General features: G+C 35.7%; 1 protein-coding gene across 5 annotated transcripts in view; it reads right to left on the minus strand.

Annotated features, from left to right (window-relative positions):
• The window catches only part of Tbl1xr1 (TBL1X receptor 1), a 155,948-nt gene that overhangs the window by 14,791 nt on the left and 120,966 nt on the right, over positions 1 to 20,191 (minus strand). For all 5 annotated transcript variants that reach the window (XM_010632428.2, XM_033762529.1, XM_033762532.1 and 2 more), the window contains 4 exons: positions 18,981 to 19,122; positions 16,602 to 16,665; positions 16,416 to 16,513; positions 15,334 to 15,394 (listed from right to left, as the gene is read on the minus strand). In XM_010632428.2, the coding sequence (XP_010630730.1) occupies positions 15,334 to 15,394; positions 16,416 to 16,513; positions 16,602 to 16,665; positions 18,981 to 19,122 (365 nt within the window). The remainder of the gene's footprint in view (positions 1 to 15,333; positions 15,395 to 16,415; positions 16,514 to 16,601; positions 16,666 to 18,980; positions 19,123 to 20,191) is intronic.

The raw sequence follows: 20,191 nt of genomic DNA on the forward strand, positions 1-20,191 counted from the left end.
AGGCCTGGGTTGAGTTCTACCATTGTCAAATTTCCAAGCCAGTCACTTAACCTTTCACAGCAATTCCTCATCTAAAAAATAGGGATAAATGCCAGTTCTAAGATTAGTATATAGGGATGTTGTGAAGATCAAGAGAGATGATGTGCACAGAAAATGACTTCATAAATTATAGGAGTTACATAAAATGTTACATAAGTATTGGTGTTATTATCACTCAAGTGATAAATCAGACACTGCATTTAATTTGCAAATATATTTTTCTAGGCAATTATTGTCAAATACTGCTAAAAAATCAAATACTTCTTAAAATCACTGAATTTAAGACCTCAAAAGCCCAAAAGTCGCCTGGCATTTAATACTTAGTCTCATTTGCATTTTGATATGATTAAACATTCTTTCCTTTCAGTATCCCCTACACCAAGGTACAAAGGCTTTCTATAACTAGCACATTAAAGTAATGACACCAACTAATTGGGTTAAGCAACAGGAGTATTGCAGTCAAAGAACACTGGATTGAAAGCAAACTTTTAGCACGTGAGCCAAAAATGGTTTTCACATTTTAGTCAGCTGGGACAGGGGTTGGAGAGTACATCAAAATGGACCATAATGTGAAAATTATGTGAAATTTAAATTTTAGGGTTCACAAATAAAGCGTTCCTGAAACCCAGCAAGCTCATTAGATTACATATATTTGTGGCTGCTTTTGCACTCTAAGGGCATAGTTGACTAGTTTAACACAGATCCTACGGCTTACTATGCTTAAATCGCTACTTTCTGGCCCTTTACAAAGTTTGTCAACTTGATTTAGGAGCAAAAATACATATCAAGAGAAAAATGGGAGGGTTATACATTTTTTCATCATTAGCAACACAAAGTATTCTATACCAGAGATCAGAGTTTATCTGAGGGAAGGAAAGCAAAGCCACTCCTTACCATGTATATGTAGAACCAGCAATATTAATACTAAACATATTATAACAGCAAGTTTGAGCATTGTTACACAAGTAAGTCGAGGAGCATATGTCATGCATGAGAACTTGCAACTACAGGTAGGAACATTCAAAAGAAAGGAAAAAGAAGATTTAAAACCATTTATGACAGAAAAATCTAATCAGTTTTGAGAACTACAGAAAGATACTGAGACAAAGAATAAGGAGAGAGAAACTGACTTCTTTAACTGACTCAAGACAAATTAAGTTCAATGTTAGACCTAAAGTAGAGCTCTCAAGGAAGCAAATGGTGGTTAATATGATCAGACATTAGAAGAACTACTTTGGCAATTCTAAACAATATCCTACAAAAAGACAATGAGGGTCACAAGTCCATGAGGTCTAACAGAGCAAATCCATTAGGCAAAGCAAGAAATTAAAGGGAGGGCAGATAATTAAAAAGGTCAACAACAGGAGAATAACATGACAATGATAATACATATCAGTTATAACCATCAATGTTAATGGCCTCAATTCACCAATCAAAAGAAACAGACTGGCAGAATGGATTAAGAAGCAAAATCCAACAATATGCTATATACAAGAAACACACCTACTTGAAAAAGAAACTCAAACTGATAAAATAATCGAAAACAGTTCTTCAAGTGACAGGAATGCAAAAAAAAAAAAAATCTGGGTAGAAATCTGATTTGCAGAAAAAATAAATTTCAAGCCAAAACTAATTAAGAGAGACAAAGAAGATCACTACATCTGTGTAAAGGGAACAATCCAAGAGGAAGAGATAGCACTCATAAATATACATGCACCAAATATTAATGCCCCCAACTATGTAAAACAAATATTAAGGGACATGAAAAACCAAATAAGCACTAATAAAATTGTAGTGGGGTACCTAATACCCCACTGTCACAAACAGGTCATCTAGACAAAAAGTCAACAAGGAAATATACAAGAACTGAATCAAGGTTTTGAACAAATAGATTTAACAGCAATCTACAGAGATTTCCAACCCAGAAAATCAGAATATACATTCTTTTCAGCTGCACACGGGCCATTCTCCAAAACAGACCAAATACTAGCTCACAGAACATGTTTAAGTAAATGCAAAGGAGTTGAAGCTATCCCATGTATATTATCAGACCACGGTGCAATTAAACTGGAAATCAATAGCATAAGAAGCCACAAGAAGTGCACAAACACATGCAAATCAAACACTCTCTTGAACAACGAATGGGTCACAGAGGAAATTAAAGAAATTAAAAGTTTTTACAAATAAATGATAATGTCAGCACAACATAAAGGAATCTATGGAACACAATGAAAGCAGTTCTGGAGGAAAATTCTTAGCAGTGAATTTCCATACTAGGAAAACAGAGCAAGCTAAAATAAATAACCTAATGTTGAATCTTAAGCTCCTAGAAAAAGAGCAAGACAAACCCAAAACTCATAAAAGGGAGGAAAGCATAATGATCAGAGCAGAAATCAATGCAATGGAGACTAAGAACGAGACACACACATACACACACACACACACACACATACAAATCAATGAATCAAAGACTTGGTTTTTCCATAGAATAAATAAAATGAATAAACTATTAGCCAATATTATCCAAAAAAGGGAAAGAAAAGGCTCAAATCCAGGCAATTAGGAATGAAAAAGATGAAGTCACAACAGATCCAGCAGAAACCCAGAAGATCATCAAACCCTACTTTGAGAACCTGTACTCTTAATAAAATGGAAAACAGAAGAAATGGACAGATTTCTAGATACATATGAATTACCAAAGTTGAACGAAGATAAAAAAAAAAAATTCTAAACACCCCAATTACAATCAGTGAAATTGAAAATGTAATTAAGACATTACCAATATAGAAAAGCCCAAGTCCTGATGACTTCACTGCGGAATTCTACAAGATATTTAGAGAAGAACTATTACGACTATTGTTTAAACTCTTCAATGAAATTGAAAGAGAAGCAATACTTTCAAATTCATTCCTGGAAGCAAGTGATACTTTAATTCCAAAACCCAGGAAAGACTCAACCATAAAAGAACTACAGGGGCCTGGGATTTAGCTCAGTGGTTCCACCACCAGACTCACAAGCGCAATGACCTGTTTGATCCCTGGTACCAAAAAAAAACAAAAAACAAAAAAGAACTGCAGGACAATCTCCCTAATGAACATATATGCAAAAATCCTCAATAAGATACTGGCAAAGAAAGATCATATACCCTGACCAAGTCCGACTTATCTCAGGGATGCAAGGATGGTTCAACATATGTAAAACAATAAATGTAATACACTATATTAATGGAGTTAAGGGCAAAACCATATGATCGTCTCAAAAGATGCAGAAAAAGCATTTGACAAAATTCAACACCCATTCATGATTAAAAAAAAAAAACCTGCAGAAAATTGGAATAGATGGTCTTTATCTCAACTTGATAAAGGCTACCTACAAAAAAACAATAGCCAACATCATATTAAATGACCAAAAGCTGAAAACCTTCATGCTAAAATCAGGAACAAGACAAGGATGTCCACCGTCACCACTCCTGTTCAGTATAATTCTAGAAACATTAGCCACAGCAATTAGACAATAGAAAGAAATAAAAGCAATAAAGATAGGAAAGGAAGAAGTTAAACTGTCATTATTTGCTGACAATATGATACCCTACATAGAAGACCCAAAAACTCTGCCAAAAGACTTCTAGACTTAATTGACACTTTCAGCTGAGTAGCTGGATACAAGATCAACACTCAAAAATCAATAGTCTTCTTATACACAAATAACAGACTCACTAGAGAGAAATTAAGGAAACAATTCCTTTCACAATAACATCCTAAAAATTAAATATCTAGGAATCAATCTAACGAAGGAAGCAAAAGACCTCTACACTGAAAACTACAGCACTCTGAAAAAGAGACTGAAGAGGATATAAGAAAATGGACAGTCATTCCTTGTCCTGGGTAGGAAGAATCAACATAGTGAAAATGGCCATACAATCCCAATTGAAATCCCAACAGTATATTTCACAGAACTAGAGAAAACAATCCAAGAATTCATCTGGAACCAGAAGAGACCTAGAATAGCAAAAGCCATTCTAAGCAACAGACAGGGGATATCACAATGCCCACCTTGAAAATATTTACAAAGCCACTGTGATTAAAAAAAAAACAGCATGGTACTGGCAAAGAAACAGACCACAAAGATCAGTGGACCAGATTAGATGATGCAGAAACAGCACCAGACATACTCAGCTACCTCATCTTTGACAAAGGAGCCAACCATCCTCACTGGAGGAAAGACGGTCTCTTTAATAAAAGGTGTTGGAAAAATTGAATGTCAACCTGCCAACTAGACTCTTATCCTTTACCATGCACTAAACTAAAATCCAAGTGGATTAAAGATCTAAATATTAAAATATTAAACACTCAACTTGCTGGAAGATAGGTAGAACTACAGGAAAAGACCTTATGAAGAAATCTCAGTAGCACGGGAACTAGCACAAAGAATCAACAACTGGGATCTCATTAACAATCTTCTGCACTGCAAGAGAAACCACCAACAGAGCTAAGAGACAACTTACAATGTGGGAAAAGTTTTTCTATCAGCTTTTCCTCAGACAAAGAACTACTACCTAGAATATATAAAAAGCTCAAAAAAAAAAAAACAAAAACAGACCCCCCCAAATACAAAGACCCAATTCAAAAATTGGCATCTGAAATGAACACTCAGACAAAGACGTGAAAGCAGCAAATAAAGAGATGAAAAATGTTCAACATCACTGGATGTTTAAGAGATGCACATGAAAACAACATTGAGATTCCAAACCTCACCACAGAAAGAATGGCTGCTATCAAAACATCAACCAATAACAAATGCTGGAGGGTTGTGGGGAGAAAGGAACCCGTCTTGCTGAGAGCGGTACTAGTGCAACCACTGTGGAAATTAATATGGAGATACCTCCAAAAACTAGGATTAGAGGTCCCATTTGATCCAGTTATGCCTTTGCTGGGTATCTTTCCAAGAGAATTAAAAGAATAGTATCACAGTGATATGTGCTCACCCATGTTTATAGTGGCACAGTTTTGTAATAGCTAAATTTGGAAAAAGCCTAATTACCCATCAACTGGAGACTGGATAAAGATGGGTTTTTCTATAAAATGGAGTACTACTCAGCCATAAAGAATGAGAAACTCGAGTCATTTATAGGAAAATGGATGCACACTGACACCATACTCTTAAGTGAAATAAGTAGGACATACATGTGTAAATACCAAATAGTTTCTCTGGTGTCAAATACTAAAAGTGTGTATAAGGTTCAAATTGACAATGTGAAATAGAAAGAAAAGGCTAAAGGAGTAGGAGAAATGGGAAGGGTAGAGGAAAAGAAAGAAGGGAAAAGAAAAATATATGAGAAAAGGAAAAAAAATGGAAACAAAGTTTTTGTAAATAGGGGAAGGTGGAGGAGGTGAAGGGAAGCCAGGGGTATGGGGAAAAAATGAGAACCAAGATCTGTCATGTAAAGGTACAAGATCCCAATGATGAATGTAACTGTACTGTCTACCTAAAGTGTACCAATAAACTTAATGAGGCAGGGGGAGAACTAGTTTGGGTACATTTCTACTATAAAAAACCAGGTTCAGGATACTACCTGAATCAAATCAGCTTGTGAAGAAAACTAATAAAAAAGGCACATTTAATGTGAACTTACTGCAGAAGAAATATGGAGTTCAGACTCACCTTATCAATTCCTTTCCCCCTTGTGAAAAATACATAAATTCACCTTTTGTACAAAATTTCAAATAATGAAAGAAAAAATACCCAGAAATAACCAAGAATCACGTCATTTTAAAGGTGGAAACTAAGCTCTAGGCTCTATTTCTCTCTCACTGTCATAAAGCAACTTTACCTCAGCTGGCATTTGTTTTTCCTGAGATTCTTTTTCCTGGGCTATGTGTACAATTTCCAATAGTGCTTTGCTAAAAAGGTCTCCCAGTGGCAAACTTCTCCAAGACCTGCCCTATTCCACTGCTGCCTTTGTCTCCACAGTCAGCACACAATGACTGTATGCAGTGTTTGGGAAGAGGAGACATTAGATGAAAAAGCTAAGCCAGGCATAGTGACACATGCCTTTAATCCTAGTACTCAGGAGGCGGAGGCAGGATGGTTTTTTAGTTTGAGGCTACTCTGAAACCTATACTGAGACCTTAATAAGACAAAAATAACAAAGAGATGACCAAAGCACCATGTGTAACGATTTGTCCTAAGCCCTCATGCACTAGGCTAAGACTGGACCTTTCTCTTAGAAACTGTGTCCTTGCTTGCTTCTTCCCTCTTTCCCATCCTGCTTCCCAAGTTTCCTCACTAGTTTCTCCTGAAAGTGTTTCTTAAATAAATTATTTCACTCAAATGCTTGTTACAGGCATGACTTTCCGGGAGAATCCAACCTAAATTAGGCAGTAACCAAAAACCCAGGTCAGCACGGTGTGTTAGCTCTGTTGCTCTTCAGTGTGTCACTGCCTCTGACAGCAATGTGGATGGTTATCCCGCTCCTCTGTCAATCTGCTCACAGACATATTCCTGACTATGCTCTCTCGCTATGCTCTGAAATCCAGGAAGCCGACGCTTGCAGATTCCATTTCCCAGGCTCCTATGCCCAACTTGTTTTCAGATGGGATAACACAATGGAGGCCACTTAGGAATGCAAAGTCAGGAAGAGGGGAAAGATAGACAACACTGCTCTAGGCAACCTCTCAGGTGCGGCCTCTGGGAATGGCTCATTCTCTTTCCTCTCAGCCTCTTCTCCACAATTCTAATTCCCTCCAGACAACTTTCTTCTCTGTGGTCTTAGGTTTCTTGCAGTTGCTAATCTCTAGCAACTTTATTCTTTATTCTTTTCAACACCTGTAACAGTGATGGAGAACCTTTCAGAGCTTTAAATAATACAAACAGCTCATCCTGGCACGTGTGCGCATAGGCTCTCTACCTCTACAATTATTTCCCTGGATTAAATTCCTTTTCTTAGAATATCTAGTATAGATTGCGTCTACTTGCCTAGAGCCTGACTCGGTAAATAGCATATATTTAAAATTAAACCATCTAAGCGTAAGATTGAATGGCAGAGAATAGGGTCTCACTATTTAGTCTGGGCTGGCCTTGAACTCACTATGTAGCTCAGGCTGGCCTTAAACTTTCAGTGATCCTCCTGCTTCAGCCTCCCAAATGCTGGGACTACAGGTGGTTTTTTAAAACTCTGCATGAAATTCATATATGTTACCTACAAAAATTCAAGGAACAAGACTTTAAAGAGAGCATATCATTATGTTCCACTGTTACAGGCATTCCAAAAATGGACCAAAAGGCATTAATGGGTTAACTATCACTATTCAAAATGTATTTTAAAACAACTTAAAATGTTTGTTTAGTAATTAATTGAGAAATGGGGGTGGAGTTTGAAAAAAATTTAGAAGACAGTGAAGTATATAATAAAATGCTATGAAGAAGGCCGAATATCTGTCATGTGTCTGCAAAATGTTGAGCAAGGAGGCTAGGAAAGTAAAAGTAGCATTAAAACAAATAGTATCACTAGGCTCAGTGAAACAAAAACAAACTGTATAACCAAATAAAGATTCTGAGAAGCTGGAAAATACTACAACCTGAGTTGTAACGCCTCTATGATATGCCTCGCTCATCAATCACAATGGCTGGTGGGCGTGATGGCATACACCTGTAATCCCACCACTCAGGAAGCAGAGGCAGGAGGATGGCTGTGGGTTTGAGGCCAACTGAGGCTATACAATGAACTCAAGGCCAGCCTAAACTGCATCAAGACCCAGTCTCAAAAACAAACAAAAATAAACACCGCCCCCAAATAAATCACAATGGTTACAACTTGACATCGGGTAAGAACATTTACCCTCTTACTTTGTATTGGTTCCTAAAATGAAACAAGAGACTATCAATTCTTTAGGAACATATTTGTAACATAAAATGTACGCAAAAAGTAGGAGGTCATTTTACCACTATGGCCTCCTTTTATACAGGATAAAAGAGAAAGGAGATGGAAAAAAGGAATTAAGGTGTGTTATGTCCATGTACCAAATTCCCACAAGGAATGGAAACACTGTGTACTACACACATGTGCTGATTAACAATGAATGAATGAATGAATGAATGAATGAATGCTAAAAAGTTAATCGATGTTTCCAGGATTTCACTGCTTTAGAAATCCTGGAGTTAATAAAATTAAATTTGTTTCTCTCATTCTTACTTATTTTCACTAACCCATTAAGGCTCCATAATATTTGCAAAGAATTCTCTATATGAGAAGAAAAGAGTATTTTTAATACAGATTTTTTTAAAAGCCTACTGAGATGTAATTTACCATTTAAAGTATACAATTCAATCGTTTTTGAAATATTGTACTATTCATTTTTAAAACTCGAGGTCATACCATTACACAAATTTGTCATTTTAACCATTTTTAAGTATATAAATCAGCAGTTTATTCAGTGGTGTGCAACTATCACCATATTGGCAAAACTTTTTCTATCACCCTAAGCTAGTGATGGCAAAACTTCTAAAACTTTCAATGTTACAAACAGCCCACTGCAGCACGTGTGCCCTAAGTTCACCACCACTGGCCTAAATAGTCATTCAGTAATCTTTAAGCAATAACTCTCTATTCACCCTTTTACCAATTCCCAGAACCTCTAATAAATTTTTCACTATGAACAAGTCAGGTAAGAGGAATGATGTTATTTATCTGTTATGTCCACCTTACTTCACTTAGCATGTCTTCAAGGTCACTGATATTGTGGCATATACAAGGATTTTATTCTTTTATATGACTGAATATTTTATCTCATAACACACACACACACACACAAACATCTTTATCACATCATATACGTACATATATATGCATATATACATATATATGATGTGATAAAGATGTTTAAAGGGCCAGGGATTTCAGTGGTGCCACTGCCTGCCTCACAGGTGCAAGGTCCAGCGTTTAATCGCCAGTACCCCCCCCAAAAAAAAAGGTTTAAATTTTATAATTACTACAGTAAAAGGCCGGGGATTTAGCTCAGCGGTTCGGTGGCCTGCCTCGCAAGCTCAAGGACCTGAGTTCAATCCCCGGTACCACCACACAAAATAAATAAATAAATGAATGAATGAATGAATGACCTACAGTAAAAGACACAATGCCATTATCCCTGCCTTCATAATATTCCACCTTGCTTTGAATACACTTATCCCATTGTTCCTGCTGCTTTCTGCAGCAGTTATGGGAAGTCCTCTTTCCTCACTGTCCTTAGTTGCATGGCTACACCTGCCTGGCCTGGATATCCTGAATTGATTCAAAGTGTTTACTTTTCACAGTCATTCTGACTTTGGACAAGAGCCAGGAGTTACACAGTGCCAGATCTGGTAAGGTTAAGGAAGACACACCATAATATTTTTACAAGTCTGTCTTTTCACTGGCTGCTACTTAGCAGTAGCATTCACTATATTTGCGGTCATACCTCATAACACTCACAAAAGAGGAGTTCCAAAACTGCGTCAGAAAGTAGAGAGAATGATAGCATAAGTGTGTTCAAAGCAAGAAGAACTATTCTGAGGGGGATTAATGGTAATGTGTCTTTTACTGTAATATATTTTTATCTAAACAAACAATGTTTGATCAATTCTTTAGACAGTACTGTTCATCCAACATTTTAGTAACAATAATACTGTGTAATACCTGAAGAGGATAATACTGTCCTAAACAGCGACATACAAGTATCTGCTCAAGTCCTTGGTTCTGGACACATACCTATGAGTAGAACTGCTGCATCACACAGAAATCCTAAGTTTAGCTTTATGAGGAAATGTCACATTGTTTTCCACAGCAGATATACCACTTTATATATTAACTAGCAAAGTACATAAGTCCTGACTTCATGTCTTTAAAAATGTTTGTTGTCATTGTTACAGTCATTCCAATTGATGTGAAGTGGTATAACTCACTGATTCATGCTTTATAAGCACGGTGTACTTCCAATTTGGCCATGATGGAGTAACAGAAGCTAGACTGTCCTCCTGTCCAAAATAACAACCACAAACTTTGAGGAGGGAAACCAACAATGTGCAGGTCTCAGCACAAACGAGGAATTTGCTTAGGTAGAGATTGGTGGAGTTCCTGAGTTGAAGAGACAAAGCTGAGGAGTCTGAGAAGCCTTCGGCAGGGCTCACAGGATACAGTACTAACAGGGGCAAAGCTATGCACACAGAGAATTCTAAAAATGTACAATAGGCTCTTCTCAGGTATTCATTCAGCTGAGTGCTAATCAGCACAAGTATGTGAAGAAACTAGTTGGGAATGGGAAAGATACACTCAAAAAGTTAAGAAGAATGCCGACTACTCAAGGCTGAAAATAGTGCCCATATCCATAAGTCAGTCTAGAAAAGAGTTATGATTTGTGAATCACTAGTTAAGAGTACACACCAGGTTCTTAGTAGTGTAAAAATAATAAGCCTCACACAGAACTGTTTCACTGCCACTTAGCAAATCTTGTAAGATAACAAATCATTTCCAAATAGTGTAAACTATGTCACAATAAATTTCACAACTATGTACAAAAATACAAAAACATCCAACAACTGACAAGGTTAAGATTCACAATGTCTCACTTCCAACCAAAAGTAATTAGGTGCCAGGTGTGCAGCACATGCCTATACTCTCAACTGCTTGGGGAGACTAAAGCAAGAGGACGGCAAGTTCAAGGCTAGCCTAGATAACTTAGCAAGAAATTCTCAAAAGTAAAAACAGGTAGGTGTGTACATTAGTGGCAAAGCACCCCTGATGTGGATCTCCATTACTATAAAAAAAAAATTTTAAACTTGGCACGCAATTACATAAAAATGTGACAAAACTGAAAAATCTAATTGAAAATGATCTAAATCAGACACAAATGTTAGGATTAGCAAAAGTATTAAAGTACTATATATGTGTTCAAAAAGACAAGGAAAGACATGAAGCTTGTGAAATAAAATTTTCAGAGACAAAAACTACAACAGGTGAGATGAAAAATATGATAGATGGGATAAACATCCGATTAGATGTTAAAGAAAACCTGTGAACCTGAAGGCAGTTCAGAAACTATCCATAACTTAAAAAGCCAGAGAAGAAAGGGTGGGGGGACAGGACAGAATTTCAGTGGGTTGCAGGACAACCTGAAACAGCTTAATGTGTGTATGTATATGTGTGTCTGTGTGTGAGTTGTATGTTTAAAAAGATGTCAGAGGAGGAATGGAAAAAGATACTTGAAAAAATGGTCAAAGTTTTTCAAATTTGAAGAAACTGTAAGCCAAAATATTCTCAACAAACTCATGGAATTTTAATGATAAACTAGAAAAACTAATCAAGGAACAACATATTCGATTTGTTCAAAACCAGTTATAAGAAAATCTTAACAATAGAGGGGAAAAAAGACAAATTATTTAACAGTACCAAAAAAAAAAAAAAGCAACACATTTCAAACTGAGAGTAATGCAAATAAGAGTAGAGCAATATATTAATGTCTTGAAGAAAAATATGTGTCAACCAAAATTCTACAGTCTCCAAAACTGTCTTTCAAAAATAAAAGTGAGAGCCCAGCGTGGTATTGCACGCCTATAATCCCAGCACTCGGGAGGCTGAGGCAGGAGGATTGCTGTGAGTTTGAGACCAGCCCGGGCTACATAGTGAGTTCCAGGGCAGTCTCAACTACATTGTGAGGCTCTGAAAAAAAAAAAAAAAAAAAAAAAAGTGAAATAAAGACTTTTCTAAAGAACTCAATAGTCATGAATAATGAAATAGAAATATTTACCTACACAAAGAAATAAAGAGTGCAGGAAATGGTAGCCTAAGTATTAAATACATAAGATTTTTTAAAATTATGAAACTCATTTTAAATATCATTTCAAGGTAGACAGTAAATTTAAAGTATACATCATAAATGCTAATGCAACCACTAAAATAAAACAAATTGAGGTTTAATAGTACAAAGAAGAAAACAAACATAAAATTTAATTGGCTCACATAGAAGCAGAACTGGGGGGAAAAAAGTAAAAATAAATAAACAGAAATATAAGAAAAGGAAAAGTATCCTTATCACTAATGACATTAAATGTAAATAGCCCAAATAATATAATGAAATAACAGAGACTGTGAGATTGAATGAACAAATAAGATTCAATTTTATGCTATGTAAAATTGACTTTAGTAAGATGTCAATGAAATAACAGAGACTGTGAGATTGAATGAACAAATAAGATTCAATTTTATGTTATGTAAAATTGACTTTAGTAAGACGTCAATGACAAAGTAAAATGACAGAAAATATATGCTTTCTCAATTCTAATCAAAAGAAAGTCCGGACTGGCTATATTAGTAGCTGACAAAGTTGATTTCAAAGCAGAGACTGTTAACAGGAAGAAAAAAGTTATTAAATAACCTTAGTATTATTAAATATGTTATTATTTGCACTGATAATAAAGAATCAAAGCAAAATGAGGACAAAATACTTCAAAGTGGTCCTGTATCTCATAGCAGTTTCAAAGTAACGTAAGAAGCAAAACTTGACAAAGTTTCAAAACAAACAAATTACTGTTTCCAATACTGAGGATTTCAGTAACTGTCTCACAGTAATTGATGGAATGAAGACAGAGAACTAGTACACTATAAAAGATTTCAATATTATTGAACACAGTGGCCTAAATGACAGTTATAGAAATAAGGGAGTTAAATTAGAAATCAATAGCAAAAAGAATTTTGGAAAATTCTCCAGATACTAAGAAACCATGGAGGCCCTTCTAAATAAACTATGGAGCCAAAGAAAAAAATAAAAATTAATTTAAGCAAATGAAAACATATAAAAAAATACTGATAGCATTAAATAGTCATAAAAGATAAGTTTATAGCACTAAATGCCATTAGGAAGGACTCAAACAATGAACTCAGCATCCACTTCAGGAAAATAGAAAAAGACCAAATTAGGTTCATACTAAAAGCATGATACATAAAATAGCAAATTAATAAATTATGGAGTTCATCAAAATTAAGAACTTCAGATCTTTGAGGGATACTGCTAAAAGGATATAATGATCAGCCACAGATGAGAAGAATTTGCTAAGTATACCTGATGAAGAACTTGTAAACAGGAAATGACTCAAACATTCACCAGTAGGAAAATAATCCAATTAAATCACAGGTAGTAAGCAGGAACTTCAACAGAAAAGATATTCACATGGCATATAACCATATGAAAAGAGATTCAGTATCACTAGTCAGTAGGAAATGCAAATTAAAATCAGTTAAGTATCACAACACAACCATCAGAGGCATATGATGAAAAAGAATGACCATATACCAAATGATGGAAAGAATACAGAAGGACTGGAATATACTCTGCTGGTGGGAAAGTAAACCATGTTGAAAACAGTTTGGTAGTTTCTTAATAAATTATACAGCTACCAAATGATATAGCTATTCTACTAGCAGTGATCTGCAGAGAAGAAATAAAAATACATGCCCAGGTAAGGACTTTGGACATGAACGTGTATAACAATTTTATCCATAATTGTCCCAAACTGGAAGCAACACAAATTTATTTCAATAGCTAAGTAGTTAAATAAACTGTGATACAGCTATATAAAAGAATGTTACTGGTAATAAAAAGGAATGTAGCATTCCTATTTGTTACAACATGAAAGAATTCAAAATCATGCAAAATGAAAACAAGACAGAGCACCCTCAAAAGTATGCACAGTGTGATCCCATCTGCATAATAAAAAGTAATTTTTTGACACAAAAGATTATTAGTGGTTGCCAGGGAAGGGAATATGATATTACAAGGGAGGTGGAGCTTCTGAAGGTAACAGATGTATTTATCTTAGAGTAGTGGTAGTATCAATGGTGTACATGTAGGTTCAGTCATGTTCCAGTTAGGACTCAATAAGGACCTTCTCTAGAACAGCAGATATTCGTTACATAATAGCTAGTAAGGACAGCATATGTACTTCTTGTAACTTTGTATCACTATCAGAATGTAAGAGAAACCTGTAGGAGGAATAGTCAGAGATGTAAGAAAATTCTATTTGGTGGTGGACTAGAAGGTAAAAAGGAAATAAAACAGGTAAGCAAAACTTGTTGTGTAAATGCTTACTAAGATTTTTTTTTCCAGTGTTTGCAAACCTAAATCATTGAGATACTATAGTATAATCATTTCTGGCCTTATCTGGCTTTAGTCACAGTAAATGAAAAAGGCAGGGGAAAAAAAAATTTCTGATGATACAAGTTGACATCATTTAAAGGGGTGTTGTGCCACAACCCTTTGTGAAATGATGTCACTAAGGACTTACAAATAACCAGGGTACTTAGTTTCCAAACCAAAACTTTCCTGACCATAACATTATCCTGAAAGAAGCAACTTAATCTGGTAGTACTAAAACTACTATTCTCTTCACTTGACACACCAGCACACTGGAGAGCTGAGGCAGGAAGACCACAAGTTCTTACCCTGCCTCGGCAACTTAGTGAGACCCTGTCTTAAAAAAAAAAAAGCACGGGGATGTAGTAGCGTGAAGGCCCTAGTAGCTACTAGGTCATAGGAGTGCAAAGGCCCTAGTAGCTACTAGGTCTCAGTAGCTATTGGTCTAATATTTTTAGGCATCTTGCTGTAGTTAATAGCATTTGGTTACAGCAGCCAGGAAACTTAGAACACAAAGATGAGGCTGAAAAATAGTGAGGGTACTGACTCAGCTGTCTTTTCTCAAGTTGTATTTGCTGCTGCATGGTTGTGCACCATGCAGGAAGGGGCACACTGGGAAAGTCTGTTTTCTACTTGTGTATATAGGTGGAATGATTTAATATATCCATGTAAAATGAGAAAATGACAATATCTAAATTTATAGGTGTCTATACAATTTTTTCATATATGCCATTTATTCTTACTGTCCCAACAAATAGGTTTATCCCTCAATTATAGATGAAAGCAAATAAGGCTCAGAAAGGTTAAACAATGTGCTCAGTCTTCAAACTTAAGTAAAAATGGAACTGCCAAAACCAGATCTAATTCAAACCTCTGTGTTCCTCCCATTACACATAACTCTTTTAATTGTGCCAGGCAGCAAATGCTTTCTGTATCACACACGTCAAAGAAAACATCTGATGATCCTGTGACAAATAACAATGTGAATGTCACAGAACATCAAATTCTGAAAGGAATACTAAACAAGACTGAGATTTGATATTTAAAGATTTTAAGTGACTTATGTATGCTACTAAAAGTTTAATTAGAAATATAGAGAAAAACTTCAGCTTTTGTGAAAACTGTAAAGATTTACCTGAATGAAAAGGAAACTGCTGCTTGGCTTCACCGGTATGTGCATCCCAAATAATTGTAGTCTGAGATTAAAAGGAAAAGAAAAGTAAGTTAGTGTGAAGTTAAAAGGAGTTGATCATAAAATGGATGCCTGAATGCATTAAAGCAGTATGTAATGTCTTTAATTTTAAACATTTATTTTATCCCAAATTGTACAAGGCTATATTCCATTTTGGAAGGAAATTATGAAATACTTTAATTTTTCCCTCATGATTTTTCATCAGTTACTTCACTTCAAGTAACAATTATTAGTTGCCAACAGTGTTTATTATTAAATTGCATTACAAACTTTTACTGCAATCATGTTTTTAATGTAAGATTCCATAGCTGTTTTGTTGTTGACAGTGAAATCAGCTAGTTCTCCATATTGAGAAAAGCTCACACTTAACAAAAATAAGCAGCTTGAATCTGACAATATTTAAAATAGGAACCCAAATCACTGTTTGCAGCAGTGATTGTTAATAAAGCTTTTTTCTCCCCTTCCCAAACTTCCTTTTTCTTACTTCTTGTACTCAAATAATACAAAGCTTGAACCAGTTTTCTCTCCACCTCCCTCAGCACAGTTAATTATTATTAGCACATCTTTCCCCACCTTAAAACAATCAGACACCCTTAATTATTTTGGGGAGTACGGTAGAGCGAACCAGACCACATTTTACCAGTCAGCAAGCCTAGTTATGAGATGAAAGTTAGTAAGGGCCTGCATGTCTAGTTTAAATTAAGTACTAGGGGTTCTGCTAACCAAGTGGCTCAAGGATTTCCCATGAAATCACTCCAGAGCTAGATTCACTCGTGAGAAAAGCAGGAAACCAAACAATGCAGGATGTATCACATTTCATCATAGCTCACAGTGCAGCAAAACTGAGAACGATTTAGGAATGCGCAGACAGAAAATCAAGAAAGCATTCTATTATCATAAATTTTTACGTGAAATTCCAAAATGTGACTGTTCTGTTTACATGATTAACAGGAAAGAAAATTTTACTTTCAATTACACTCTGTAATATATTAACCTTTACAGAACTTAGCTTAATGTCCATTTACCTTATCTACTCCAGCACTTAGGATGAAATTTCCTTTCTTATTCCATTTTAATGCAAATATAGGGCCTTTATGCTGCCCTAAGGTACTAGCAAGATTACCTAAAATTCAGAAAGAAATATTTTAAAATTATTTCAAACTTTAAAACTCAGATCAACAATAAAGTAAAAAGAGAAATGCTGCATTTACCATCTTTAGTCCATATTCTGGCAAATCCATCATATGAACCAGTTGCTAGAAGTGTACCTTCACTCTGCGGAAAAACACATTTCTTTCATTACGATACACAAAAAGGCCATTTAATTGTTATTTAAACTCTTCACATTTAAACAGCAAAGCACAGGAGACCTCTCCACTTCAACACTTTATTAGTTCCATTTGTGAATGCCATGTTCTATTTGTGAAGACCTACAAAACACATTCATTGCTGAGAAGTTAGTGTTCTGGGGAGACACTTAACCAAATCTCAACAATGACAGTAACTGCTCTGAGGGCATGGTCAGCAATAAAATTGTCCTGCATGTCCAAAGGTTTTTGTATTCTCAAAGACATACCTGAAGGAGGGACATAAGACAGTGGATTGGGAAGGGAAACAAAATCCTAATTTTAAAAAGATTTACTACAAGATAAAGCAAAATCCTCTCAAATATTTAAGTATAATTGGATCTTGTTATATGGCCCTCCTAACTGCTTTACTAAAGAAAATGTGCATATTCCAAGCAATACTGTTTCAGATAAACAAATTCTTGAACACTGAGGAATTCCCAACTATAACATACTTACCAATAAAAGAAGCAACAAAAGGAAAAGAGCCAAAAGAGAGGACAAGTAGACTTTATAGTTAATAAAGTTCATACAACTGCATCGGACTGTTTAATGAAAAAAAATTCATATAAATTTATCTAAACTTACTATTTCTTTCCTGTGCCTTGCTTTAACAAATATGTAACACATTGACACCTTGTATTAAATAGAACATCTTGCATCCTATTGCTGGGATGAGCAAATATTACTGGAGATACAGAATGAAATCCTGCCGCACTTGGCACCTTCTTGATTGCTTCTAATCAGGGCATTCAAAATAACATCACCTACTTCAGACCGCTTAAGCCATTCAGCTACAAAGCCAAGTGACTAAAAGTTCTGCTTAGGATCTAGGAAATCCCTTAGGACTCTCTCTAAGGAGGTGAAGTCTGTTGAAAACAAAGTCAAGTTCTTATTTTCAGACTCTACACAATGTCAAGTTTCCTTTGAACTACAGGTCCCCAAATGTTTTCATTCATGAGCCACTCAACCAAGAAAAGAATACTTTAAAGAGGAGACATTTCATGGGGTCTTACTTCAGCTGTGGAAAAGAACCATTAATTAAGGATAATGCCTTCCTCTTTTAGTAAAATATTCAAGTTCACAATGAATAATACATTTTTGAAAAGCCCACATTGTTCAAAACTATAATTTGCAGTTCTGAATCACCAAGCTCAACAAACTAATGTTCTTTAATTAACCATCATTTGTAATGTTAACTATAAATTTCATTAAATACAGTTACTAGTCTAGTAGTGTTAAAAAACTCTAAGGCCTTCTGACCTAAGAAACAAGGGCCCATAATGAGAAGCTAATTCTCAGTCCTAATCCTACAACCAAAATAACTACACGGCAATAAATATCTCTGAATTTTATGACTGTCAATATGAACTTTACAGGTAGGAAGGAATTTTTGAACTGCACATGAAAGACCCAGCCGTGAATAATCCCAGATGAACTGAGAAACTGATCTAGAATACTCATTTTAAAAGATAGATTTCATTCCTCTAAGATTTGGAACAACCTCTGGAACCAAAGAGTTGAATGGAAGCCAGAGGAGGAAAGCATGCTCAGTTGCTGAGTAAAAGACACGTGAGCCTTGATATTCTTCGCAATGATGAAAATAGTCTAAGAGGTTTTTGGCTGGGAGAGTAGAGGTGGGGAGGGGGAGTGGAAGGAGCCATATAGGTATGTGGTGTATTTGAAATTAAAATGGTTAAGACATACAGAAATATCAAACTTTTTGCTAAGTCAGAATTTTAAGATGCTTACTGCTACAATAAATCTTAGCAAAGCTAACAGTCTCTAAAGAGCAGTTGGCAATGAAGTTTTGGCAATTCACAACATAACAAGCAAAATTAGAAGGTTTTGCTACATGTATTTCATTTACCCCCAAGAAAGGACTGAATTGTTAAGGATTTAGTATATAACCTATTATAATGCTGATCATTTTTCACATATTACCTCTTTTCCATAGGTACCATTTTCATACTTCCAATTTACACACAGGAAAATAAAGTACAGAGTGGCTGAGTAATAATTATACAAAGTCGTGCTGCTAGATAACCCAAAAGCTAGAAAATGAAATGCGAGACATGACTACTCTAGGATCAGCTTTGTTTTTTAATACCACATTTGGAGATGGGGACTCTTGGTTTGTTATTACTTAGTGAAATCCAAAACAAATCTCACCATCAGCTGAGGCTCCCAGGGCCCACATATCCTAGCAAGTACACCCATCATGGACAGTACAGGAGTACTCACATTCCAATCTAGAGATGTTACATCCTTGTTACTTGGAACATCTTGCCCTCCTTCTCGTATGCAATGTCTAAGTACTAACTGTGTGGAACCGCTAGTGCTGTTTTCGCTAAGATTCCATATTCTCGCTGTTGAGTCTCCCGACCTGCAAAGTATGCAATATATTTTAAATCATCAGAACATTCTCAAGCATCTCAAATCAAAGCAACACATTTATATCTTATCACTAAAAAGGTAAACAAAAAATAGACTATCAGGGATTTTTATTTCCAACATTTTCCACCATTTTACATTTTAGGACTCCCATACATTCTATTCTTTCAGAACTAAGTTTAATTAAAAGTTCTAGGGGGCCAGGGATTTAGCTCAGTGGTGCTTCCGCCTGCCTCACAAGCACAACATCCTGAGTTAGATCCCCAGTACAAAAAAAGTTCTAAAATTTCTTCATGAAGGAATAAAGATCTAACAAGGCAAAATGACCACAAGTGAACAACACAAACCTTTGAGAAACAAAAATAATATACAGTGGACCTGAGTTGCAAATTCTATTGGTTCCCAAGGGATGGCTGTAGCTAAGTCAAGACAGCTGAGATCTGGATGTTTACCTGGGTATACACTACAGATAACAAGAGGCAGAAGAATCTTCTACTAACCTAATTAACCCATTGTTCTTACATCAGGCTGATTACAACTTCAGGGTCCACACTGTATTTATTTTTTTTCTCATTGAGTTTATTGGTACATTTTAGGTATATAGTACAGTTACGTTCATCATTGGGATCTTGTACCTTTACATGACAGGTCTTAGTTCTCATTTTTTCCCCTTGTCCCTGCCCTCCCTCCCCCTCTCCTCTCCTCCCCATTTACAAACACTTTATTTCCATTTTTTTATTTTCTCATATCCACACTGTATTTATAATGAACAACAATTCATCATATTTTTAAAAACCACATTAGAATCACGTTGAGAAGCATACCCTGATGCCAAAAGATCACTAACAGGGTTCCAGGCACAGATGAAAACTTCAGATTCATGGCCCCGTAACACAACTGCTTTATTAGGAGGGATTTCAACATCCCCATCTACTTCCATCATATCCGTATGATTATCTACATCATGAGAAACAAGTGGGAAACTCCAGTTAGGTAATATTACGGTGGGGGGGGGTCTCAATGAGCAAATATTTTCCTTTATATACATAATGTAACAAAAA

Source organism: Fukomys damarensis, unplaced genomic scaffold (assembly GCF_012274545.1).
Source record: "Fukomys damarensis isolate Sample0158 unplaced genomic scaffold, DMR_v1.0_HiC HiC_scaffold_12, whole genome shotgun sequence".
Lineage (NCBI taxonomy): Eukaryota > Metazoa > Chordata > Mammalia > Rodentia > Bathyergidae > Fukomys > Fukomys damarensis.